General features: G+C 41.9%; 1 protein-coding gene across 3 annotated transcripts in view; it reads right to left on the bottom strand.

The window, feature by feature from the left end:
• Positions 1-1,554: 1,554 nt before the first annotated feature.
• Positions 1,555-27,072, bottom strand: part of ptprz1b (protein tyrosine phosphatase receptor type Z1b) — a 75,914-nt gene continuing 50,396 nt past the window's right edge. For 2 of the 3 annotated variants that reach the window (XM_071501808.1, XM_071501807.1), the window contains 31 exons: positions 24,962-25,141; positions 22,383-22,534; positions 22,204-22,299; positions 22,011-22,077; positions 20,645-20,802; positions 19,395-19,545; positions 17,376-17,560; positions 15,809-15,935; positions 15,674-15,726; positions 14,805-15,287; positions 14,445-14,634; positions 12,874-13,068; positions 10,424-11,992; positions 9,504-9,648; positions 9,300-9,391; positions 9,121-9,206; positions 7,684-7,704; positions 6,906-7,002; positions 6,752-6,834; positions 6,544-6,678; positions 5,159-5,290; positions 4,888-5,045; positions 4,619-4,754; positions 4,389-4,535; positions 4,181-4,274; positions 3,071-3,144; positions 2,859-2,987; positions 2,615-2,767; positions 2,373-2,515; positions 2,120-2,255; positions 1,555-1,717 (listed from right to left, as the gene is read on the bottom strand). In XM_071501808.1, coding sequence (XP_071357909.1) covers positions 1,574-1,717; positions 2,120-2,255; positions 2,373-2,515; positions 2,615-2,767; positions 2,859-2,987; positions 3,071-3,144; positions 4,181-4,274; positions 4,389-4,535; positions 4,619-4,754; positions 4,888-5,045; positions 5,159-5,290; positions 6,544-6,678; positions 6,752-6,834; positions 6,906-7,002; positions 7,684-7,704; positions 9,121-9,206; positions 9,300-9,391; positions 9,504-9,648; positions 10,424-11,992; positions 12,874-13,068; positions 14,445-14,634; positions 14,805-15,287; positions 15,674-15,726; positions 15,809-15,935; positions 17,376-17,560; positions 19,395-19,545; positions 20,645-20,802; positions 22,011-22,077; positions 22,204-22,299; positions 22,383-22,534; positions 24,962-25,061 — 5,631 coding nt within the window. In that variant the 5' untranslated portion in view covers positions 25,062-25,141 and the 3' untranslated portion in view covers positions 1,555-1,573. The remainder of the gene's footprint in view (positions 1,718-2,119; positions 2,256-2,372; positions 2,516-2,614; positions 2,768-2,858; positions 2,988-3,070; positions 3,145-4,180; positions 4,275-4,388; positions 4,536-4,618; positions 4,755-4,887; positions 5,046-5,158; positions 5,291-6,543; positions 6,679-6,751; positions 6,835-6,905; positions 7,003-7,683; positions 7,705-9,120; positions 9,207-9,299; positions 9,392-9,503; positions 9,649-10,423; positions 11,993-12,873; positions 13,069-14,444; positions 14,635-14,804; positions 15,288-15,673; positions 15,727-15,808; positions 15,936-17,375; positions 17,561-19,394; positions 19,546-20,644; positions 20,803-22,010; positions 22,078-22,203; positions 22,300-22,382; positions 22,535-24,961; positions 25,142-27,072) is intronic. The other variant, XM_071501809.1, reaches the window with a different exon arrangement.

Here is a 27,072-nt window from a genome sequence, read left to right as displayed (position 1 = left end):
TAATATAATATAATACAATAACAATAATATGTTTATTATGCATTTGTAGTATATGTATTTAGTTGTTTGGCCTCCTCTCAGACACTGTTGAAGCTCAGCTGCTCCAGGCTCCACGCTCCCCCAGGAACACATACACAGTTAAAATTATTTGTAGGTTTTTGCTAAAAAAGGCAGTGAAGCTTTGTTTGGTACCACTTTTTAATAATCATCTAAAATGCTCATGAGTTTGTCACTGTCTTGTAAACCATCACATTTGTAATGATACATGTCAACATGTTATTGATTGATTGTTTTAATGATCAGCTCTGCATTTTTTATTAAGATGTTACTATGTGTGTTTTGATCCAGATCATCTGCAGCCCTTTTTTTTTTTTAAATAAGTGATCAGACTGAGTTTTCACAGCCTGCTCATCCAACCACTGTTTATTTAATGGCTTATAACTGATGTATAACAAGACTAGGTCAAAACCTAGTATCTGGCTGGACCGTGTCACAGACCGTTTGTATTCAGCCTATTGTCAGCTGAATTCAGCCCTTTTTGTTTGTTTCGCTCATACTCTGTGCTCACATATACAGTATTTTAATGCAGCAGAATATATATATATATATTAGTAGAAGTATACAGCTGCTGTTTTATATATTGGTTTAATATCTGGAGAAGCACAGCTGTTCCTCCAGCATGTGATCTGTCTACATCAGGACCAAACTACAGTGGCAAAAGGTGGAGCAAACCTGGAGCAATTTGTGTTCAAATGCACAGGTGAAGCAAACCTCAACCCAGACTTGAAGCACACCTCGAAAGGTGGTCTTAGCAAACCCTACAGAGACAGTTTGCTTCACTGAGACCAGTCTCCAACTCAGTCATGTGGCATTTGGCTGACCAATGTTATGATCACTCAGTCAGTCAGACTGAGTGACAGTCTGACTGACTGACTGTCAGTCAGTCAGTCAGACTGTCAGTCAGTCAGTCAGTAGTGGTCATAAGGCTGGTCCTGCTGTTGTAGTCCAGCCACGAAGTTAGAACAAGAGTTATTCTCCATTACTAAAACCACTGGTTTACTGATGAAGCCCTTACAGAGGTCGCCTTATTAGAAAGTGGTACCTTCTTCTCTCAAAGTAAAAGTCAGTGTGTTGGTCACTGTGTGTCTCTGGTAGATTCTGCAGCTCAGTCTGCTGTGCATGCTAACACTCACACTGACAGTATGATAAGGAAACCTGCCACACGAGTTCAGTGAGGTCATGAAGCAGGTAAGAAATGTGATGAAAACGATTTTTCACTGTCAGAGTGAAGTATCTGGAGATCCTGGTGCTGGACTCACTCATCATAAACAGTCTGTTCAGACTCTGTAGCTTCAGTGTTTTTGATCACTGGATGATACTGAATCATTAACTTTTATTTCTGGTTCTGAATGATGGTGGCAGGTTACTGAACACACTGTCCTTTAAAGCATCAGCAGGCTCAGGGGACACAGCTGTTCGCACATCTGACCGAACCTCACATCACTCAGTCTGTACTTATATGATGTGTGTATGTGTGTGTGAAATGTGCATGTGTGTATGTGTGTGTGTGTGTCTACATCAGTGACTCCAGGCTCTCTGCAATGTTGGTCTGCCCCAGTGGTACAGATCCGTTGGTCTCTGGACTCTGCAGGGCTCTCTGGTCCTCCTGGCTGCTCACCAGACTCAGCACAGCCCGGTACAGGTACTGGTACTGCTCCTGTGGGCGACAGAACACAGCTGTGAGGCTGTACCTGCCATATTCTTCTGTCAAAATCAGGTTTTAACAGCTGCTTCTGTCTGAAAGATGGTGATTTTCACAACAGAAGGAATTTTCTAAACCTGAAAACTGGTAAAACAAATTACTGAAAATAACCCCAAATTCATAAAAGTGGTGACAGAGAGGATGAAGAATATTCTAGCTGTGTCCAAATTCAGCAGCAGCATCAGCAGCAGGTCTACAAAGAAGTGGCTCTGCGTAGCCGCCATAGACCATGAAGGCCAAACCAAAATGAGAGAGTCTGACTTATGGAGGATTTCCTTGCATCGTATGTGTATGTGTGTGTGTGTGTGTGTGTGTGTGTGTGTGTGTGTGTGTGTGTGTGTGTGTGTGAGCACTTACTATATCATTAAACACCCCAGGCCTCATGAGGTTGGTCATCCGAGCCACCTGGTAGAGGTCTACAGCCCCCTCCTCCTCCAGCTGGCTGGACAGGGTGGTGAGAGCACAGAACAGCCCTGATGTGGCGCCTCCCAACCTACACACACATACACACACAACCCAGCGCAGCAACACACAGTGTGGTTTAGAAAAGTCACCCTCCTGAAGAGAGAAGAGAGTGTGAGCTGACTGATCCTGTGTGTGTCGTACTCACGGGTCGTGTACGACTGTAGGTGCGTCTGTGTGTCTGCTGTGCTCTCTGACTGTGCTGACCAGATCGAAGCTGTTCCTGATGGGACTGTCAGGGTTCGGCCAGCAGGCGGCGCTGTACTGACGCACCTCCAACACATAGTTGTTCTGCATGGGAGGGATTCAGACGTGTGACAGAGACAGTGCAGCCAATGATTGTAAGTACATGTACAGTATATCTGAAATGTGCGTGTGTGTGTGTGTTACCTGTGGAGACTCCACTACAAAGTCCTGCACCAAAAGCCTCTCATCATTGGACAGACACACATGCTCCTCCCCCGAGTATGACACACTGAAACCTTCAAAGCTCATTGGTTGGTCTTTACTGGGCCAGTAGACGCAGCGCTCCCCCTCCTCACTCTGACATGAATACACGCAGGGGGAAGTGTGTTTGTATACAGTCTTTTTAGAAGTACTATACAGAGCATGTGTGCATGTGTTTGTGTTATACCTGACAGTGTGTGTCTGGCAGACGAACAACAGTGTGTGTGTTGTGTTCCCAGATCATCCTCCAGAAATCAGCAACTGTGCTGCTCAGAGGAGTCTGGCTCACGATGAACTCTCTGCTGTGGTGACGTCCCTGTGGAAACACCAGCACATGTTTTTATGGATGTCTGAAAAGCAGTAAAGTGCGCTTCAGTAAAATGTTGCCAGTTGTGTTACCATGACGTAGGAGGCGTTGATGTAGCCTGTGGCGTTCGTCTCTGAGGTGCTCAGACTCACTCTTGATCTCTCCACTAGACAGAAACACGAAGACGTGAGTTTAAATAAAACAAATACAACCTCTGACTTAAAGTGAGACTGTGTGAAATAAAACATTGAATTCTTAGGTAATAAAATGCTCCTCTGCTTCAGTCACTACAGTGAACCTTTGCTGCTACAGTATCACTGGTTTGACTTGGTCTGGTGTTACCCACCCTCAGCTCTGTCTGACTCAAACAGCTGATCTGCAGCCTGATACAGTGTGTGCGTTCGGTCAAGGTGTTACTGAGATATCGTCTCCACAAGAACGGGACAGACAATGTACAGACGGACAACCTGAAAACAATATGCCTCTGTTGTGTTGTGGAACGCACAGTGCAAGACTTTTATATTTATTATATATCTATTATATCACAATTTTTTAATTTGGATTAAAAATCTAAAATATGTTAGTGTCATGTTAGACCCAACAGCACAGTGGCCATTATAAAACCTCAACCTTTAATACAACATGGATGAGAAGTTAAAAGTGCTCAGGAGAAGAGGAAATTCAAACACCTTCATCTCCATGACAACTGGGCAAATTGCATTGCTGATGATGGTCATGTGATATGACTGAAAGATCCAGCTACTAAATGGAGCATGAGGTGAGATTTCTTTGGTAACAACTGTTAGATGTTGGACAGATGTTGCAGCTTTTGTTATCACACTGATGGTCAAATCAACCTGCTCCCAGGCCCCCGGGGGGAAACAGGGGCTGCTGGGAAACTGTTAACACCTGCTATGGTAGAATATTTCCTGGCCTCAAGGAAATGAGATTAGATTAATTTAGGAACATGTATGATGTAAACTCAAAATCAGCTTTAGGTTGTAAAAAGCTGATTTTGGCAGCAGCCTCCAGGTAATAAAGCAGGACCCACCTTCAGGTCCTGATCATGTCGGCTGATATTATGCTTTTGCTGGTGCATATTCCCAAACTCAGGAACAGAGTTACATCTGATCAGATTACCACAAACCAACTGTGGTTTTTGATCCTCTACAGGTCTGGGGCTCTGATCCAGCTCTGCTTACCAGGCATCAGAGCTCTGGCTCTGTTCCTCTCAGCGTTGCCGTCTTTCAGGGCGGTGCTGTAGTCTGCGTGCTTCGCCTGACGCTGACTGATCAACTGAAACACAACAAAAAAGAGTTTTTATATAACTGAAGTGTGAAGATCAAAGCATTAACGGGACTTTACAGAAGTTTTTATATGATGTGGGAGAAAAAGAAACAGGCAGTTTACTTTGAACTGTTTGTCCATGCGTGTCCTGCCTGACGCCCCAGGGGTCAGGAGGTCAGACACGTAAGTGTGGAGGAGGTCAGAGGTCACCGAGGTGTCACGGCTCAGGATGGCCTCCACCAGAGCATCATGGATGAACACGTACTGCTCCTGCAGGAGAGAGACAGTGTTCTCAATGAGACTGACTGAAGCACACTGTTAGTGTGTGGGTGTGTGTTAGTCTGTTCTCCTACCTCTGTCTGGACCAGGAAGTTCCTCTGAGTCCGGACATGTTTTAGGAAACCAAGAACATTGACCGTCCCCTGATCCTGGATCTGCTGCAGCATGCTGTCAATCACTATGTAGGTTCCTGTCCTTCCTACACCAGCACTGTCACACACACACACACACACACACACACACACACACACACACACACACGCACACACTTCATGTCAGACACACAGAGTGGATCCAGTAGATAGCACATCTGAACTGGTAGCTCTCTTGAACCGGTCACTACCTGCAGTGAACCAGAACAGGTCCCATCTCCTGCGTCCGGGCCCGGGACGACGCTCTGATGAAGGACAGGACAGGCAGGGTGTATTCTGGGACGCCCATGTCTGGCCACTGGGTGTAGTGGTAATGGAGGACTGTGTGCTCAACTCTCCTGTGAGACACCTGGAGGACCAGAGAAGGTGAGGACCCACAATTCCCAAGTTTCACCTGAACCTCAGATTCACTTTATTTCTTCTCTACTTCTGTGTGTGTGTGTGTGTGTGTGTGCGATGTACCTTATTGGTGGTGTCTCTGACAGTGAAGGTCCGCAGTGTGTAGTAAGCCAGGGTCTTGCTGCTCTTCAGGGTCACCTGGTACGGGCCGTACTCCTCCTGGTTCTCCTCCGGCCAGTACTGGTCACATTTTGTCTGTGAAGCGACAGTGGAGATAAAACAAGAGCAGACGACCAGTGGAGAGGTGTGAGAGGAGGACAAAGTGAAATCTCTCATCTATTATCAGCTTGTAAACATTTACAGAGGTTTACAAAAGGTGGCAGTGATCAGATAAAATGCCTCCTCTGTCCTGATGGATGATTTTCAGACACCAATTCTCAGATGTTCATGATACTGACATGAAGGCCTGGACTGATACTGACAATTTAAAGTTGCAATAATCAGTATTTTTACATTAACACTGGGTCAAAAGATTGTGTTATGTGACAGAGGTCAGACAAACCTGCAGAGGAGCTGCTTGTACTGTTGGTATTTCACATTTGTTGGTGTTTTGTTTCTTAAATTCTGATGTGCAAGTCATAAACTGACGCTGCCTACCTGCTGTTGATTCAAGATGGCTTTCACTTTAACCCTTTAAGAATGGAGACGCACACATATGTATCTGATTTCATTGTTTTTAATGAATTGTGATTTGCTGAAATTTGTATCAGGAAAGTGAAATCCATTATGGGAAATGTATTTTATTTGTTTTTTCAGCATCAAAAAAGTTTTCAAAGTCATGGTTCAGACACTGACTGACGACCTGAGCGAGGGGAGCAATGTTGAAGCAGATTACAGCAGCTACCTGGATAAAAACAACAACAGCTAAACAGCTAGTCGAGGCTCAGGGTGAGACGTGGAGGAGGAGGAGGAGGATCAGCAAGTGAGAGCTAGTATCACTGCTGATTCAACGTTGTCACTAGAACCTTTATTTCTCAGCCTCTGAAGCAGATAGAAAGATGAAATAAAAACAGTTTGAGACCTTATACCTTTGAGCGTTATTTGGATTTTACACAGCTATTACCCTAATGTTCATCAACATTTAAAAAAATCAAGAAATGTTCAAAGTTGAACTGAAATGAGAATGTTGACAGATGTGCTTGTTTTTCAGCCATATCCAGTTTCAAAGGCAAAGCCAATGATTTACAAATAAAATCCAAAGGTTTGACATCTCAAATGTTTTGTTTCATGTTTCTATCAGCTTCAGAGGCTGAGAATAAAGGTTTTATTGAAGGAGGTAGTTTCCAAACAATGCCGAGGTATTTTGAATTTCTTGCTATAGGTAACACAAAATTAGAATTATAAAAATAATTATTATGTAAATTATAATTATAACTCATGACACCACAGAGAGACAGATGGATGCTCAGACTGTCAGATGTGTAACGTCAGATGAAGTGACCTCCTACCCGTCCTTTCTCCTTCAGGTTGGTGATCATGACAATAACTCCGACATTCTGCTGCCAGATCATCCTCCAGAAGTCCTCCCGGCCCGCTCTCAGAGGCCCCTGAGCTGCGATGTACGCCCTTGTTCGCTCGTAACCCTGCGGAGGAAACCACTGTTTAGTCCAGAAAACACTGAGTGAAAACATCCAGTTGAACAAACGTGTTACTTACATCAACAAAGTTAGCGTTGATGTAGTCCCCACATCTCCCGTCTCTGTCCAGGCTGTTGGAGAGCTTCACTCTGCTGTGGTCGTCTGGGAGAGAAGAGCACAAGTCAGCCTCACTGTTGTCTCCAGCTACAGTTTAATGTTGAACAGACACCTACAGGCCAGTATGTTGATGTATCGGTTCTTGCTTTTGTTGTCGGGGTGGTTGGAGCTGTCGGCGGTGATGCCCATGTCCACGGTGCAAGCTTGCACTTCCTGAAACACAACACAACGTACGGTACAACACAAACAGGGATTAGATTAATGGCTCAGAGGAAGCTAAACATCCTAATGAGCACAATAAGCACTTCGGAGCCACTGGAGAGAAGATGAAATGTGGCTGTTTTTCTTCTGGACAGGATTTTATTAAAAAGCTTTCATTAGTTTATAGCTGTATATAATATTACAATATGCTGGTGAAGCACTTATGAGTAAAGCTGTCATTTGAATTAAGAGGAAGAGTTGTTTACGGAATTAAAAAAAAAAGACTACAAAAAGACAAGACTACTGTGATAAACATGTATAATAGCATAAGGGACTGAAGCTACGTGACCTCAGTGAAAACCTTTGTAAATCATTTAATTTTTTCGATTAACAAAATATGTAAACTGCCACTTAGAAGGCACCATGACTTGAACTCAGACTGAAAATATGTCTGTGAATAAGCTTCAATATAAACAGAAACCTAGAGAAAACAGCAGCTCTACCTCCATCAAAAAGTTTCCATTTAATATCACATCTGAAAAACAGATGATGAAGTCTACAAAAGGACAACAAAGGATCACACAGGGTCAGATATGGGAGATTTCATTTCAAACAAAACTCAAATGTTTTCCAGTTGTCAAAAGAAAACAGCACCTCTGCAGGTGAAGAGCGGTGATACTGTAGGTTTCTTACCTCATAGGATTCTTTGACAATCTAATGGAGGGTGGTGAGGATGCAGAAAGCACGACGATGGTGGTGGAGGTGGTGACAGGAGAGTGGGAAAGGGGACAAGATGACAGACAGACAGACAGACAAGGAGTCAGTGCAGGTACAGGAATATGGGGTTCAGATACACACAGAGAGGCCGTGCTACGTGGGAAATACACTGATGTTCCCACCTGATCTGTGGAATCAGCCAATACCCTATAACTCTACACTGTGAAATATCAGAGCATCATTCTGATTGTGCAAACACCCATTTGTAAGTCAAGGCCACACATGATGCTTCAATTTAGACTTTTATTTTCCTAAATGAAAATTAAAAAAAAAACGCACAATGACAGCTACACTGGAGAGGAATAAATCACTTAATCCTGTCTGTGTGTGTTACTCAAGAGGTTCATGCTAGGAAACAGAGGTGACTAATGCCATGCAGATGTACCTGTTGGTTGAAACTAAACCACAAGCTGTTCTCAAGCAAGTAACAAACATTCAGATATCAACTCACTGAGGCTTGGGCGATATCCAAAATTTAACATCTTGATACAGTCCACCCCAAATGTTGTGATACACGATAATATCGTATATTGGGAAACTAATTATATTCTGGAAATTGAGAAACTATAATTATATTATTGTATTTTATGTTTTAGGTGTTTTTATAATATAGAATTATATTGCTGTATTTTATGTTTTGGGTATAAGCGATGCTGCCAAACAAAGCAGTGAAATGCGGGTCAGACTTGGCAGCAGGGCAAACTGTGCAAAATTGCAAAACTGCAAAAAAAAAAAAGTTTTTTGATATTATGAAAAATATTTTATATAACGGGAAATATCGTGATATTCATTATTACTGAATATCAGCCCAAGCCTGATTTCTGACATCTTGTTTAACATTTAACACAAACAGAGATGGAAAGTTCAGACTAAAAGCTTGTGACAGGTAGTTTTTTTTTTATCGATCTCTGCAGATTTGTGCAAACCTGCCTGTTAAATCTGAAGTTCTGTCCATGTTTGAATTTAGAGTCTGGAGTGAGAACCAAGTAGCATTGCCGTGGTTAGTACCAAGCACTCTTTGTTCCATATATAACGTGTTGTACACAGACGTTACACATCAACACTGGGCTAAACGATATTCCTGCAGAGCATGATGTTAATAGAGATGTGGAGGAGCATTAAGGGGCTATGACAGATGAGGTACTGTCTGCTAAATGGTCCTTTTATCCTGGTTAAACCTCTGTCAGCAAAACCTCGACAACTCTCCCAGCAGAGCAGCCATCTGCCATCTTTTACTGCAGGGTTTATTTCAAAAACACCTTAGGGCTGTTTAATTTCCCCTTGTGAAAAGGTCCACAGACATTTTGTTGAAGTCAGATACTTCATATCACTTATCGTGAGCATTCTTCGTACCTCAAACTCCTTGAAGAAGGTGTTGGTGGTGTGGAGCTCCATGACATGCTTCACAAACTGCTTCACTGTCAGCGGCTCGTGACCGTCTGCAACATAAGAGTCAACATTCAGCTGCATGCTCAACACCTCATTAGGTCTTGCAATGAGATTTTAATAAAGTGTGTGTGTGTGTGTGTTACCTGTGGCCAGCAGCAGTGGTGTAGATGGAGCAGATATGACTTTAGGTGATGCACTGTCATCTGGGTAGAAATTAGACGCCTGGAAACAGTTTCTGTGACACAAACAAATCTAAATGAACTATAAAAGTAAAATCGATGGAGACAGACATCGACCTTTTGTGTGTGTGTGTGTGTGTGTGTGTGTGTGTGTGTGTGTGTGTGTACCTCCAGTAGATGAGTATGCCCACCAGTACCAACAGACAGAGGATGGTGAGGGTGGAGACGACAGCCAGAGGAATGACCGTCCTCTTCTCCCTCTCCACGCCTCCGACCAGCCCGACCCGAGACTCATGGCTGCTGTTGCTGCCCTCTGACACGAGGGGGAGGGGGCATGGTAGGTGAGAGGCAGAGAGAAAAGGGGGAGTGGGGAGGGTGGATGCAAGAGATGAGAAATAGCAATGCATAACAAAATATTTCAATTAACTATAAACAGTAAATACAAAATATTATCACCTTATTAAGAGAACAAATGTTTAGCAAACAGTTAATGACACATCCAGCAGACATGGAACAACATTACACGCTGCCTGTGGTGAGTGTGGGTGTCTGCTGCCATCTTGATCTCTCTACACACAGTTTGCAGGCTACTCCAGTGTTGGATTTCTTTTCTTTATGAATTAATTTCTGATTTATTTTTGACAGAAAATGTCACCAAAATGTCACTGTCTCCACATGCAGCTGCCAAGATGGATAAAAAATTGTAATATTTATATTTTCTTCATGTCTGTGTAATATTCAGATTCAGCCTAGACACTGAAACCATAGTGAAAATTTTATACAATGTTTCAGTCTTTTCCTTGTCACGTGAAAACATAAAGAAGATGCAGAATCTGTAGATCACATAACGCAGCCGTGAGGCGTGAGACAGTGTGTTCCCAACCTCAGCATTATTTTTGAGTTTTGAATGTAAATTCTGTTAGCATAAAAATATTGATTATACAGCTTTAAGTGCTGCTGCCAGGGCTGTCACCTAACTCAAACCTTGTAGGTTAACCCTTTTAACTATGTGTATTATGTGAGAAGGAAAAGCTGAACCGTCACATTTTACAGTGGTGAGTGAAAGTTGGACAACGTGTAACATTTACCTTCCACTGGTTCCTCTGTGGCCTTGTCGGCGTCTGTCAGTCTGAGCAGAGGGACCAGACGTCCCAGCACAGGATCAAACAACAACCTGTCTACACTCGAGAACTTTAAACTGTCTCCAGTTACACCTGCATCACTTTCCTCTTTACCTCCTCCTGCGTCTTCCTCGCTCTCCATACCCACAGTTCTTTTACCACCACCATCTCCCTCCCTGTTGCCCTCGAGAGTGGAGTTACCCCCGGCAACTCGGCTGCCAAAACTTATGTTTTGATCCTCTCCATCGTGGCCATCATCACCACCACCACTATTTTCTCCACTGCTGTCAAACAGAGTGAACTCTGCCTCAGGCTTATTTTGACTGACAGGCAGCTGCAGACCATCTCTCCTCTGAAATACAACTTCTCTGTTGCAGTCTTTCTTTGCATCACTTTTGTCATCACCTTTCTTCTCAGCCACAGCTTTGACATCCTCCTCATCATCACTGACTTTCTTTCCTTGCCCATCTTCCCCTCTGTCTCCACCACCCTCTCCAGAACCACTCGTGTCCTCAGTCCAGATAAAGTCTCTAAAACTGGACTCAGTCTCAGGCTCACTGCCGGTCTCAGTGTATGCGGTCTTTCCTACGACAGAGTGTCTCTCTTTTCCTTCCAGCACGTCACAGCCTGCTGTGCTCTTAAGCTGTCTGGTTCTCTCCTCTGTTTCTCCATCCTCGTTCCTCACTCCCTCATTCCCAGTCTTATTTATTCCTTCTCCTCCTTCCTCATGATTTAGCTCGCGTTCATTCTCTGCCTCTGTTTCACCTTTTGTTCCATCATTATCTGATTCAGTGACCATCTTAACTGGAGTTGATCTACTCTCTTCCCCAGTATCATCCACCTTGAAGCTGACAGTTAAGCTTGGAGGAGTAGAAAGGTCAGTCCTGACTGTAGCGACTTCAAAGTCCTGATTGAGCCTGTTACTATCAAGGCCAGAGCCTGATCCACTGCCTGTTGCTCTGTCTGACAAATCCAGATCTTTAGGATCAAAGAAAGATGTGACTGAACTGAAGCTGTGGTCGTCTTTATGGCCAGCCGTCATGGCTTCCTCTTCATTGTCAGGAGAGATATTCAGACCATCTTGAACCCTACTGTCACTTTGAGAATGAGAAGTGTTCGGGGTATTTCCCTCAACAGAGTTAGTTTTTGATAAGCTGATGGTACTCAAGTCATAATCAGGCAGCAGAGAAAGAGAGGAGGCAGCACTTAAGAGATCTTGAGAAGCCAAAGTGGTAGAAATCTGAGGTCGTTCTAAATCTGTTTGTAGACGGACAGTAGAGTGCTCCACAGAGGACTTGTCATTATGATGAAATTTAACACCACTCCTCCTCTCTTCAGGGAGGGCAGGAGAAGGACGATAACTGCTGGAGAATTTACTAAAGGGGTTGAGAGATGGAGGCGGTGAACTGAATAAATCTCCTTTGGCAGAGAATCCTGCAGGGTGGACAATCACTCCACTAGAGGTATCAGGAGAATTTGTTAGGCCAGAGGGGAGGTCAGTGGTTGAGTCCTCAGACCTGGACGTGGGTGTGTTCTCTGAAATAAAAGTCAAACACTACAAAACACATCTTTTCCAGGGCACCAAAGCAATGAAATGTATCCTTTTAAAATGTGTTTTTCAGTCGAGGAAAGAGAAAAGGTAAGAGCCGAATTTCCAGATACAGTGATAGTTTGACTGAAGTCATGAAATTCAAATAGAAGAGTGAATAGAGAATAGAGTCTTGACTCAGCAAAGGTGGAGTCGACCTCATGCCCACACTGTGAAAATGTGCAAGAAGAGATTGGTTATTGTGAATCCTGCTTCCTTTAAGGACAGAGGAAAATAAAACGACCACTGGAGGGCGTCCTTCAGCCACAGAAAAGAACGCAAACCCAGAATGAAGACGGATGAGTCCCAGGGGTACAGTAGATGCTAAACACCAAGCTTGAGTGGATTCAAGTGGTTTAACCAAAATCCAGACAAATGTGACCTCATGTGGAGTCGTAGAGTGGTGACAGATTTGAAGAAGAGTCAAGCTTATTTCATTTCTGAGCCCGTTCAGAGAGGCAGGAAGCTGCTGATTATCACTCTAATCACCATCGACGCTGGCCTTATTCTTTTCAGACATCATCATTACGACCATCAGCCACCACCAGCACCATTACGAACACCATGCCACTACACAAAATGCCACCATCATCACAGAGGACAGCAGTGATTAGCAGCAGAGCAATGGGCTATTAGAAGAGAAAGGCAATCATCCACTGCAATTAAGTCCAGCTCCCACCCGCCACCAAAGAACACCCACCACCATGTATTTGCACCATTCTGCAGTTGTGTAAATCCTTCATTCACACTTTTTACAAGAAGAGGAAGTTTAATATTTTTTTTTAAATTACATGTGAGATATATTAGTAGAGGGGGTGTGTCATCTTACCGTTGAACATGGGCTGGGTCGTGTGCATCAGCACCCTGAGCAGAGAGGAGGTGGTGAATGATTTGTAGACCGAGTCAGCGAGGGTGTTGCTGGCAGTCGCCGCTCGTGCTGTGATCCAGAGGGAGGAGGGGGAAACTGAAGTCACCGTTTCTGGGAGGGGTTTGTTCACAGGGGCACCGCTGTCCACTTTATCACCTGTGGCACAAAATGAACACAGTGATGACGTGACATGTTGCCGTGTGATGGCATGACACCATCTGATGTGACCCGTCAGGAGGTGTCGCGATGTCACACATCATAACATGACAGGATTCATGTTATGATGTGTTGATGTCACAACATGACGTGTAGGACGTGGTCTGATATGTCATGATGTGGGATGTCATGTGAAGTGATGTAATGACATCACATTACATGCTTCATATGAATGGATCAAAGTTACTGAGTAATGCATATGACTACGTCCAGCCTGTGTGATAATACTCGACTAAATTTGACTAAATACTGATTACATAAAGCTTTTTGTCTTCTTCTCCAGGCTTTTGAGACAGCACACTTAAACACACTGAAATTAAACAGCCCACATATAATGATTGCAACTCAAGTTAACTGAAGTTATCTGAGCTCTTAAAAAGTATCAGCAGTAGCTTGTGATATTATTAATTTGAAAACATTTCTAAAAATCCTAAATTGAAATTTAAAGGTTCTGTATAATAATATAGCAGCAATCAACTATTTTCTCTCTAAAGATATAGTGGAGTAATGGTGCCGATCATCCCCACATTTATGAACACTTTCAAACCACGTTTTTCATTTTAAAAGGCCTCAGACAAAGAAAGGTTTTATCCTTCAGTGTCTTTACCGGCTCTTTCAGTGTCATTTGTGCAGCTGGTCCCAGCAGATACATCCAAGGCTGAATTTTCTTCTCAGTCTGACTGTGGAGACAATACTGGTCTGTCTTTACCAAGAGGACAACCCTACAAACTGCTAAAGGGCTCCAGCTTGGTTTTTTCTGGTTTTCTTCTCCTCCATGTGTAAGTAACTTGATGTTACAAAATGTAAACATGTCTGTTTTCATTAGTGATGGTTACAGCAGCATGATAACGTTAGCTGACTTGCTTTTACCCATATTATGAATGTGTTCAGCAAATGTTGCTATCGCTAGCTGGCTAACTGTCATCATAGCATGGGCTAATGGTTGGGGTTAGATTGTTTTTGGTGGCTCACATGTACACAGGGTAACTTTATTCAGTTGTGCATCTTGTTGTGTGTTTAGTGGCCACTTTTACTGGGCCTCATAACACCTCACTGGCTCAGAACGAGAAGGGTTGGGGTTGGCTGAAGGGAGGACAGAGGTGTGAGTTGGCCTGAGATATTAGTGGTCTAGTGCAACATCTAGGTTTGGATTTAAAGATAAAGAATGAAAAGTTAACACACAATCCAAACATTACTCCTGCTCTTAGTATTCCTCCCCAGCAGTGGCTGAACAGCTGCAGTAGCAGCACTAACCCAGTGTGTCTTTGATAAACAGGTCTGCCAAAAAAGAAAAAGCTCTTCCTGTCAAATCTGACCTGGCACCACAACAGCAGCAGACTCTGATGCAGCGGAGGTGGTGGTGGTTTCCACTGGGAAGTTGTTGACAGTGTCTTCATAGAAGATATCTGTGACCTGGATTTCCTCCACAGGAGGGGTGTAGAGGTCCGACTGGGGAGAGGGGAGGCCGCTTTCACCAGCTTGGTCTGGTGGACTGTGATCCCTTGACTGTAAGCGAACGAGACAGTGGACAAAAATAAACAGACTGTGGCTTCTTACAGGAAGAAACCACAAGAACATGAGACAAATCTTTGGACAAGGTCGAATTAAAACTTACTAGACGTATAAGATTAAATTAAATCAGGATTCAAAGGAGAAAAAAGAGTCGAGTGAAGTACCTGATGTGGCAGCGCCGACAGTGATGCCTCTTCCGTGATCTGCCGGTGGATCGTTGGCAGCGTTGTGGTCCGAGCAACTGGAAACAGGAAGCCTGGCTGCTCGGTTACCTCAGTGACCCAGATCGCACTATTGCCGTAAAAACCCGCATTCGTAAAGGGCCGGTGTGATGGGCTCCTCCTGTCCTCATCAATCCAGTTCTGATCCATATCATCAGGTTTAGACCTGTTCTGACCTGGTTTCTTTTTTGTGTTCTGGTTGAGTCGAGTTTTCTGCAGAACTGCAGACTCAGAGGGAGTCTTTGGGGTTGAGTGGGTGCTGAACTGGACCGGGATGTTCTGGCTCGCTCGGGTTTGGTCTCTGGGTTGGTTCTGGTAAACTCTGGTCTGCTCCACTGGGATCTCCTCCACAGGGCTGTGGTCCTCTGGAGACAAATCCACCTGATTTTGGTTCTCAGGCTTCCCCCATCTGGCTTTAGATGAGACCTGCCAGGAGGAAAAAAAGCACTGCTGTGTGGAGCTGTGGCTCAGGATCATCGATTACATGTTGTACATGATTACCTGTTACAGATGTAACAGAAAAATAAAGGATTTTTAGTGAATATAAAAATTCAACCACAGTTACATTGGTGGTGCGGTTGTTTCTACTTCAATATTCAAATTATGTAATGAGGTATAAAGTCACGTGTGGAAGAGCAGTTTTTTTTTAATCTCTTCTAAACATGCTCAACAGTCCCTCATAACCTTTGGTACCACTCAACAACGAGCCTCTTCTGATATAATTACAATCATTTGCATAATAATTAGTCTCACTGATATGATAGAATACAGACTGATGTCAGGTGAAACCACAGATACACAGACTGTCCTACCTCCCTGTTGCCGTCCAAATCTTTTGCGACAGAGTCAGGATCTGAATCACTTTCTACAGAAAGGACAGGAATAAAGACGTACAGTTAATGGTTAAAACACTTTGTATGAGTGTGTGTGTGTGTGTGTGTATGTACCAGGGTCTTCTAGAGGCATGTCCACTATAATCTGGTCACTCCATCGTCCTCTGAGTCCGTTGGTGCAAACAGCCACCACCTGAACCACGTAGCTGCTGTTGGCCAGCAGGCTGGGGATGATGGCCCCCTGTGAAGTCACACAGGTGAGTTTACATTAGTGGCTCCAAACCTTTTTTTGTATGACACCCACAACCCTCTGAGATCAAGCGCTCCATCAACAACACCCTATGTTACAACATTTTGAATCAATGGACTGGATGTTATTTCACACTATTAAGCATAAATACAGAGGATATTATTTGCACTGATACTACGACCACTTGGAGTGGCAGTACTCCACATTATAACCTTTAATTTTGCACCTTTCAGTATCTAATATTTATTTCTCTGCTTGACTTTGTCACTGGTTTTCATGCTCTCAGTCACTGCAGGTGGTGTTCAGATGTTATGACTTTTTTTTTTTTAGAAAAAACTACTACTCCACAACCTTTTATCTTCCTCATTGATACCTGCAGAGGTACATGTAACTCTAGTTGGGAATCACAGATATCAACACATTTCTTTCCACTTTCAATATAAAATTTCAAATGACAAAACAATAGTTCTCACGATGACTTCCTGGTTTCCTTTTAGACTCTTAACACATTAATTCTTTTTATTCTCTTCAGAGCAGTTCACTCAAAGTTTTGGGAGAGAAAATACTGGTGATGTTGTTTTGACATTTACACATAATTGTCTGAATGAGAATGAAATTTTAAGTAGAACATATGCGAATAACTATTTTGTGTAATTGTGTGAAAGCCACCTCATGCTTATATTTTTACAATATGAACCTGAGTGCATCTTTATTGATGTCATAAACTAATTATAACTGCAGTATCTCCGTTTACAAATCTTAAAATAATAAATAATTGTCAGCTTTGTTGCTTTTTATATGATGGTTAGACCTTTTATGTGATATGTTACACTCTGAATTTTAATCTATCCAAGTGATGTATCATGCACTGTAAAACAGAAGTTACAAATACCTAATAATATTATTTGTAATGCTTTAAAACACACAACAACACAAACAAATAAAACAAATATAACTACCAAAACCACAATAAATAAAAAAACTATGAAATAAGAATTGAAAACTGTATAAACTCAATAACAGATAACAGAAAGGTTTGTAACTGTCCTTCATGTTCGTTGTGTTTGGTTGGTCTGAATATTGATGCCTAAGTTTACATACAGGCAAAGGCTCGTGCACATGTAAATACAAAGATATTACTGGTAACATTATGGGATGCTATGTGACCCGTTAAGAGGCCAAGATTGATCGTCACTATCAATCAATCGATCATTTTGATCCCAACAGCACTTGCAGCATGAGAGTACCAGATGGAGAATAAGAGCAGATCAATCTAACAAAATGACTGTAATTTATATTTATTATCTATTTATAAGTCCTGATTAAATCATGTGTCTGTTTGGATAATGGTGGAAAACATGAATTAAATCACATCCATTCAACAGTGTCAGGTAATGCATCTGTTTGGTTTTTGGACGAACTCTTTCGTACCACGTCCTGGTCCCCGTCGGTCCGGTACTCCTGCTTGCTCTGGTCCTGGCCCTGCAGCCTCTGGTAGGTGACGGTGTACCAGTCGATGGTGGTGTCGTAAACCACGCGGGGACGCTCCCACGTCACCACGATGGTGGTGTCGTTCTGGGCGTCGGCCTGAATGTTCTCTGGCTCTGAGCTGCAGGCTAGAGGCCGCGCAGAGAGAAAGACCAGAGAAGAAGTTTAATTCTATTAGTTTGTGTGGATTAGAAGCAAGAAAATGAAAGAGATGAAAAAACATAACAGTCACATTTAAATCTAATCAGCTCAGTCGTGGTGCAACATCTCTGAGCTCAGTGCCGCCGAAGGTAACGAAATAGGAATACATTTTTAAAAAGGCCGACTCAGGAGGTGAGTGTGGCAATGAGTGGGAGGTGTGTGTGTGTGTGTGTGTGTGTGTGGGGGGGGGGGGGGTCATGAATTTGTTACAGCCAAAAAGACCTTCTCTGAATTTCTGAATACTTTATTTCAATTTCAAAAAGAGCAGCAAAATAAATTGCCTGCGCTGAGAGAGGCAGGGGCACTGAACTACAAAGTCGAGCTCCCTGGCAACCCGAAAGACGCGCTTTACTAGAGGGTCGACTTTATGAAGGTGGAGAGCATCGTGAATGATATCTTTTGATGATCATGCTGCAGACGAAGGGGAAGAAGGGCAATATTTTGAGTCAGGAAGAAAATGAAATTAATAACATTATTTATATTGATCTCAGTGGGGGGGTTGAGTTTTCTCCACCATGTTGTCCACAATTTGATATAAATTAAAACAGGTGAAGAGGGACGGCCCGGTAGTCGTGTGGTTAGGGCGCGTACCATGTTGAGCGCAAGACGCTCTTAGCAGGCAGTCACCGGTTTGACTCCCGATCGGTCTGACTCTTTCCTGCATGTCATTCCCCTCTCTCTACCCCCTTGCCTGTCAGTCTCCACTGATCTATCATAAAGGCACAAAAAGCCCAAAAAAATAATAGTAAAAAAAAACAAACAGGTGAAGAGAACCAGAGCTTTGGGTTGACCATTTTAGAGAAAGTCATCAGATGATCCTGCGTCTGTGTCTAAACAGGCTCACACACTGAGAGCGAGAAGACTGAGACAGAACAAAACTGAAAACTGAGAGTGAGGGTGGAAAAGACACATTAAAGCAACAGCAGGGTCAGAGAATGGAAATCAGTCCTTTTATACAGTAATTGACTCCACATCTGCAACTTTGGTCACAATTTACTTTATTTTGTTTGAAAATCATGGCTTTTATTCATTGCATTATCTTGTAGGGTTGCAACTGAGGATCATTTTCAAAATTAATTAATTTTCCAACTAATTCATGGTTTAGTTTCTGAAATGTTGAAGGTGACATCTTCAGATGTCGTATGATGTCATTTCACGCCTTATTTTTTCTACTTTTGCTTTAAAAAAAGACTGAAATGATTAATTACGAAACAATTATGAAAATAATTAACTAACCAATTAATTTTTTCTGAATTTGATCACATAAAAAAGCTTCATTATCCAGCTAAAAAACATCATGTAAAACTTAAACTTTATTGATTTAAAGTAGCATTTGAGTCTTTACTGTAACATGGTGAAATATAAACTTCCTCTGGTGTAAAAATGCGTCTGTTTTTATCGGTTCCTGGCTCCTCCAGTCCACATTTCAAAGTGTCTTTGTTTAGATACTGTACCCCTGATTTATCACTAGAGTGTGTGACAGAAAGGCACAGTATGCACAGAAGATGTGCTGCATGCATGTGAGAGTGAATGGGTGAATGGGTGTGGCTTTGAATAGTCCATGTGAGTAGCAAAGCATGATGTAAGTGCAGTCCATTTACCATTATTGCATCTTACTTTGCAAGCTGATGACAGACATTGTACATAATTAGTTCAATAAATGCAGAAGAGCAAAAAGTTAAACATTTCTCTCTGAAATTTAGAAGCATTAAGAAGTTTGTGTTTGGTTGCAAATGTTTGGTTGTGTGTTTGATGACATACTGGGTGTCAGCACGTCCTCCACTCCGGTGTACGAAGCAAACACCTGACCCATGAACTGCTGCTGCTGCTCCCTGAAGTTGTTCTGCAGGTAATCTGTCAGCATCACATATCCAGCCTGCTCCATGGTCATCACCTCGCAAAACGCCTCCAACTGGCGACAAACAGGACAGGTGAACAGACACGTACGGCAAAGAAATATTTGTCTGCTGCTTTTTCCTGTTTTCATGCAGTTGCCAAAATAAACCAAAACTAAAATGTGTGTGTGTGTGGGTGTGTGTGTGTGTGTGTGTGCGTGCGTGCGTGTGTGTTTAAGAGGCTTGTGTTGGTGCCAGGCAGCGGCAGAGAGACAGCACTGCTCTATTTTTGGTTAGCTACCATGTGCCCGTGCTGTGCCTTGCCACCCCTGTTTCAATCATGCAAACACACACACACACACACACAAATATGCACAAACAAAATACACACAATCACTGGTGTGACCTTATCCACTCTCCATTATTCAGCTACATAATTGATGGTTATTACACAGATGATTTCAACCTCAGACAAAAGGAGGATCCTCCTTAAATGTCTTCAGCCTGGAATCCAACTGCAGTAATGCTACAGTGTCAATTTGTGTTGTCACTGCATGACAACATTTTTTTTATACCTCCACAAAAACCCTACTCTGTAAATTCACATTTGACTAAGCCTGTCACATTGCATCACTTCAGTGTGATGTTTTATTTTCATGTTGTGCCCAGATGTTAAAGACAGCTGACCTGAAATCAGCCACAAACTACAACCAGACACAACAACCAATTAGAGAGATGTTTGTCTTTTTAAACTGAACTGAACACAAAAGCCAACGTCCACTGATGTTTTTTTTATGACTTTTTCATGAGCCAGTTCACCAGAAAATCCATGTAAGCTTTGCTTTTTCCATCATTTCAAAGCACTGCACGAGTATGACTGCAAGTGTCTGACATTAAAAATGGAAAATTTGCATCATAAAGCTCGCAGGCTCTCATCAGACACAATGCTGCATCCATTTGGTCGCAGTCGCTGCTGTCAGTGATTTCAAAAGAAGCTTTTTTCATGAGTGAATGAAAACCAATATGACTCGAGCTGATCTTGTCTTTATTCCAGGAGCTCGGTCAAGATGAAACATTATTCTAGATGTTGAGATGTTCAGAGAGAAATAACCACAGGTTAGTGACAGTGGACACCTGTGTGAACATGTGTGTGTGTGTGAGACAAAACCTACTGACCTGTGTTTCTGATATGGCCACAGGTTGTTTATAGACAACCCATTCTACTGTTTCAGAGCAGGGGGGGGCAGTCAGAGAGCCGTTGTAGATGTAATATTTATCTGTGTTGTTAGGCAGCAGGGACAGCAGGGTGAAGGCCTCCAATGATCCGCTCTTACCTGGTGAAAACAAAAGTCCTCTCAGTAACACAACGTAACAACAAATAACAAATTAACCACAAAGATATCTTTAACATTTGTATCATCTAAGACAGAAAATCATAATTTGTTGTGTATTTCTGTTTGTAGTGTTTTTTCATGATCCTTCATGCTGAAACAACTCTGCTTTGATCCACACTTTTCTCGTAAAATAAATTAAATCCACCATTTATTTTAGCTTCAAGGGTCTTTAGCTACTAGTTGAGTTGAAATTTTAACACTAAGACATTAGAGTACACTGTATCAAGGCATTTGTTTAGAATGAGTGTGAGAACTGTCATGATTTATCTGTTAGTTGCTCTGCTGACCATCTTCATTCTGATGGTCTCTCTGTTGATTAAAGGTCCCATATTTTACTCTTCTCACATCTTATTTGAAGTGTTGATGTCCATCAGAAGATATATTTGTGTTTTTAAGATCCAAAAACAACCTCAATGTTTTTTTTCTTCTCACAGTTCTCTCTAGAGCTCTCGTAACAACAGGTCATTTAGTGTTGGTCTCTGAGCCTCTCGTGTGATTGGCTGACTGTTTTGTGAGTGACACACTGCCAGGCCAACCACAGGTGACTGACTGTAGCTACAACTAGCGGTGGGTGATCTGGCTAAAAGATCATATGACAATCTGTTAAGGTAGAATCGCAATCCGCAATCTAAATCACAATCTGCATCCTGTTTTCACTCTGATTTTATTGTGAAAGTCCTGAAGTTGTGATTAGTATCTTTTTGCTCCTTTGACACTTTTAATAACAAAATCTGTACAATTAATCTGAAAAGTAGATCATTTCCAAAAGGCAGATCATCCATTTTTTTTTAATATCACAAAGTTACAGAAGTCCTGACGGCTGGTTTTAAGGCTCAGTGTCTGAATACAGGCTGTGTGCATTTCTCTGTGGACTGAGGCTTTGATACTTTCACAGTATTAATATAGAACCTCAACCTGCTTTATAATCAAAAAACACATAGAAGTCTACCTTTATACAATCTGGGACCTTTAAACAAGATATTCTCTGTTATAGTTTTAGCTGGTGAATGACAAATCAAATTTACTTAATTTACTTAAAATTTCTGCAGCGTTCAGTGCGTGTTGTTAATACACACCCCACACAGTTGAAGCGTAATAAGTTGCCATCTGCAGCTACACCTTCATTTGTATTATGTATCGTGACCTACCAAACCTGCTGACGGTGTTGACGGCATCTACAACAGGACTAAAGTTCTCGTTGTCGTCCAGACTGATCTGTGGATGAGATCGTGAGAGTCTGTTGTGGATTTCATGAACAGGCACCATCATGTTACTTCAGTTTATGTGAGGAGAAACAGACTGATCCCCAACACTGGCTCATAAACCAACTGGCTGACTTACCTCAAAGAGCACAGCCAAGATGGCCACCCTCCCTCCTTCCTTAATGGCATCATCCAGACTTTGAAAGTCATTGGGATCGTAACAGTAGATCTGCATCTGAATGAGAGCAGGAAACAGGAAGGTTAGCTGAGGGTTGCTACATGTATGAACAGAAGTAGACAAACAGGCACTTTATTTACCTCCAGAGGGTATTTCATCCCATTCAGGCTGTGTTCAGACCCTTCTGACGTTGCATTGCAGCGGCCCCAGTGGAAGGTGATTTTGCTGACACGAAACCTGGAGCTCAGTCCCCCTCCACTCACAAAGAACTCCCCTTCCACATTAATGGCCACTGAAACACACACATGCACCTGAATTTAACCAACCTGTTGAAAGGGTGACAGAGTTGAGAATGGGAGGCTCTGATTTAACACACATAATGAGCTTGTTTGTTAAATGCTGTTTTACCCTGTATTTATTCAGACACCAGTTCAGGGACAGTCAGGAAAATGCAGCCGTAAAGGACCAAGCAGCAAACTTCATGGCTCAATGCTGAAGCTACTGTCCAAGTGACTTCAGATGCAGGAAGTTTAATGGAGACTTGAGGCTGTTTTCAACTAAACCAGACCCAGGTTATATAAACAGGTAACCTATAAAAAATATATATGATTGACTCATTGACTCTTGTGCTTTCCAGCAGCAGCGAGCTCTGACATCATTTTAAAACAACACAGTGATTATCTAGTCTCTCAGCCCAGGTTCAGTTACGACTCTGGACTAATGCAAGATGGATCAACATTGACTATTGATTTAATATTGAATTTAATATGTTGATTAGGTGGGCACACTGGACAATATATCTCACTCCCATGTTAGTTTGCTCTACTGGACCATGTGACACCAGGACTAATTAATGACTGACTTACACTTCATGTCCCATGAGTTCATACTGACTCAACTCACCACAAAGCACTTAAAAAATGAATTCACTGGTACCTCTTGATCATTTTAGATCTAACCTTTTAATTTCTGGTACATTATTTATTAATTTTATTTATATGTCTGTTTTCATTGATGTTCTTTTTTGGTATTTTTATCTACTCAACATCATTGTAAAGGAGGGCTTTACCCTCAATGATTTTTGGGTTTAATTAAAGACATAATAATAATAATAATAATAATATGGATGCACATCTCTCAGTAAATAATAACCATCATGTATTGACATGGAAATCTGGAAGGACCAGTTTGAATGGGTCTGATGCAGCTGATAAAATGAATATTAAAGCTGCAGCCGCAGTCTACAGGCTTATGTTTATAATGTAAAGCCAAAGCCAAGTCAGGTGTGACTGTGTGGCAAAAGCCTGTGTCCGCCTATTGATCATGAATCATGAAGAGAATCAATAAAGAATCAGATTGATAAGCGCAATCGATAATGACACTGGTATCAATACAAGCTTATCATCCATGATTGTGGGTCGACTGCAGGTGAACAAACAAAACAAAACAAAACAAGTGACAATAATATCCAGTGTGACAGTCCCATGTTTGTGTTTACCACAGTAATCCTGCCTCGTTTCCATCGGTGAGAAAAGCAGAGTCTGGTCACTCACATCTCACATTTAGAGACTTGCTGAAACTAAAAACGTTGCCCACTATAAAAGTACAGTAAGTATATTACTTTTAATCCCTGCAGCCTTTCAGAGGATTGAAATAATTACTTTAACAACATCTCCACACTCTAACAGCTGTGTGTAAAATACAGACGACTTTGTTTGACGAGGCACTAAAGGGAAAAACAAAGTGACAAAAAAATAAAACCCAAATAATTCACTGTGGATAACGGTTTAACACTTTATCACTGCTGACTGTGGGACATTCAGCACAGTAAGACAGAGCCACCATCTTTCTCTCATAATAACACAGTGGCTATGCAATATCTGCTAAAATATGCAATTTCCTCTCTGACTTGACCTCTCTGACACAGAGAACAAAGGAGATCAATTTTAGGACCATTAACATATAGAGGGCGCACACACACACACACACGCACACACACACAGTCCAGGCAATATTGGAAAGATGGTGCAGATAGCTCAGACAGCTTTCATCTGTTTCTCAGTGCAGACATCACTCCTTTCTGTCCCTTCACATCATCCTCATGTCTCTCTCCTGCTCCTTCTGTCTCTACATACACATTTACTCCTCTTGCTCCTTCATTGCCTCTTTTCTGTTGCTCAATTTCATCTCTGCCTCTTGACATCCATCTTCCTTCTCTCTCCACATGATCTCTCTGTGCTGTTGTCCCTCTGGTTGCTTCCCTCTGAATTACTCGCTCTCTCTCTGTCTCCTTTTCTTTCATCGTCTGTCTCTTTCTCCTTTAAATCCTCGCTGCTTCTCTTCTTCATTAACCTCAAGGTTGTGATTTTTTTTTCCTGCATCTGAAAAAGTTAAGCCTCTTTCCACATCCAGGGATTAAGATGTTGTGTTTTACAGCACCAGAATAATGTCTCAATCGTGTCTGTAGGATCTGCTGGATACTGCTTGCTGCTTCAATATGCTCTTGTCTGGGATTGAAAAGGAAAAGAAAAATCCTACATGTTGCTTATCTTTTAATACAAGTGAAACAGCTTTTTGTTTGATTTCTTGCAGGATAGCATTGCTAACATGGCCTCTGTTGTTTTTTATTCATTATGGTAAAATAAGATAACATTTCAGTTTTAGAAATCTCACTGCAGGAAACACAATTAAGGAGAAACATAGGAAAACACAGACGCACCAGTCTTCCCATTGTTGTGGATGGTGCTGGACTCTGCTGTCAGCTGGTCCCAGCCCTCTAGCTGCAGGTTTTGGAACTGCAGCCGAACCTGGGTAAACATTTCGTCGATGTCCACAGGAGACTGCCTGGCGCTGTTACAGGACGAGTACTTCTTGCCCCAGTTGCGCTGGTTCAGGGTACCTGTGCATGAGAGAGAGGGTGAGATACTCCCAGGAGAAGGAGACAGGGCAGATCTTGCTGCCCGATATAAATCAACATGAGGGACAGTGAGTGACCTAGAACAGCCTTCATCAAAGAAGTGGTCTCTGACCACCACTGGTCCACAAGCAGCCGTTTGTGGTCCTGAGTAAATTTTTCAGAATATGACAATTTAGTCTAAAACTGTCTGAGAGTGACCAGAAAGCCTATGAATGAGTAGTGTATATGTGTTGTTTTCAATACAATATATAATATCAATCAACATTATTATTTGAATTGATTGTTTTACAGCATTTCTGAACTTCAGGCAGGAATATATATGGACTACCGTTTCGCGACACTGCCTACTCAGATAGCAGTGTTAGCATGATATTTGAAAGGAAATGCTAATGGTTGGCCTCCCCTGGGACTGTGTAAAATTCCACCAGTTATCAGTCTATCTATCAAACTATATAACTATATAACTATCAAACACGGACAACGGCGTTAACGACATTAAGACCTGGTCAATAAATAGAGAATCAAATGAAACCTCTGACACAACAGAACAGTGTTAAGTGTTAAGTTTTACTAGTAATGTAGTCACCACGATTGAGAGTAGTAATGCATTTGATGACATCCAGACAGTGTTTATATGTGTGTGATAATTTTGATGCTACATAAATAGCTCCACCTGTTGCCGTGCAGTGTGTGAAGTGCTCGGGTTGTTGATAATTAGAACTCTTCCACACAAGCTCACCACAACACTACTGACGTTAGTTTGAGAGATGTTTGGTGAGTTACTGAATTTCATTTCAATGGTTAAGTCCTTGATCTGAAAAAGTCAATCAATCTTATTCAGTATTTTTGGATTGTATTTTGATGCTTTGGCAATTTTGTTTTTTCTCAAATGTTCGTGCCAATAAAACAGCTTTTAATTTAAATATGAATGAAATAAATAAAGAGATAAAAGTGTTCAAGGGCAACTGATGTGAAAATTATAAAAGCTTTTTTTTAACATCTGCTGTCACCAGAAAATTGTGTTTGTGTTGAAAAAATTGATTTCTGACAAAATCAAACAAAGTAAAATTAGAGGCTGATACTAAGACTGAGAAAGTCTACCAGTGTAACAAAATACCACTAATGCAGTTATGACTTCTGGATGTTGAAACGTGTCACATGGCACCTTTAATGTACCTGTACAATACAATAATGTGTATCACTGTTTACAGACTGTATGCCATCTGCTAAGTCCAGCTCTAACGAGGGCAGATGGTCAGACTGTGGTCAAACATGACTAGTTGGCCTCAGGTCACACTTTATTCTGGTAGAGTATGTGTTTGTGTGTGTGCGTGTGTGTGTGTGTGTGTGTGTGTGCATTGTTAATGCATGAGTGCAGGCCTTATATTCAGTGTACATTTATTGACATCCTGTGCATGTGTGGATATGCGTTTGTTAATAGTTTTTTGGGAAGCACAGCATGAATTCTATTTAAACTTATTGATGTGGTGTGTGTGTGTGTGTGTGTGTGTATGTGTGTGTGTGTGTGTGTGTATTTGTGTGTTTTGAATAGCCTCTGCTTTCCACATGAATAATGTAAAAGAATTTTAACAGCATCAGGAAAGATTTTGCAGCCAAACATGCAACACAACTCCAGTCAAAGAAGCATAAAAAAAGCAAAGTGTAATTTTTCTATTCTAATGCTCGTTCAGGTAGCGTAACACACACATAACACGTCCAGTTAGCACATCAAGTGTTATGCTAAACACTCCACCACCTCTGTCTCAAAAATGTCTGTGTGTGAGTGAATTGATTATTTATGAGCGCAAGTCTGAATTTACAATTTGCATTTAAAGACATTTAAAGACACGAGTGTGAATTTATTCATGACTGCATGTCACACTATCTGCATCTGACATGATCTCTATATGCTT

This window comes from Trachinotus anak, unplaced genomic scaffold, assembly GCF_046630095.1.
Source record: "Trachinotus anak isolate AG129_WGS33_773 ecotype Australia unplaced genomic scaffold, CSIRO_AGI_Tana_v1 ptg000018l, whole genome shotgun sequence".
In the NCBI taxonomy this organism is placed as follows: domain Eukaryota; kingdom Metazoa; phylum Chordata; class Actinopteri; order Carangiformes; family Carangidae; genus Trachinotus; species Trachinotus anak.
Note: the sequence above shows the minus strand (reverse complement) of the source record. Positions and strands in the feature narration are given on the sequence as shown.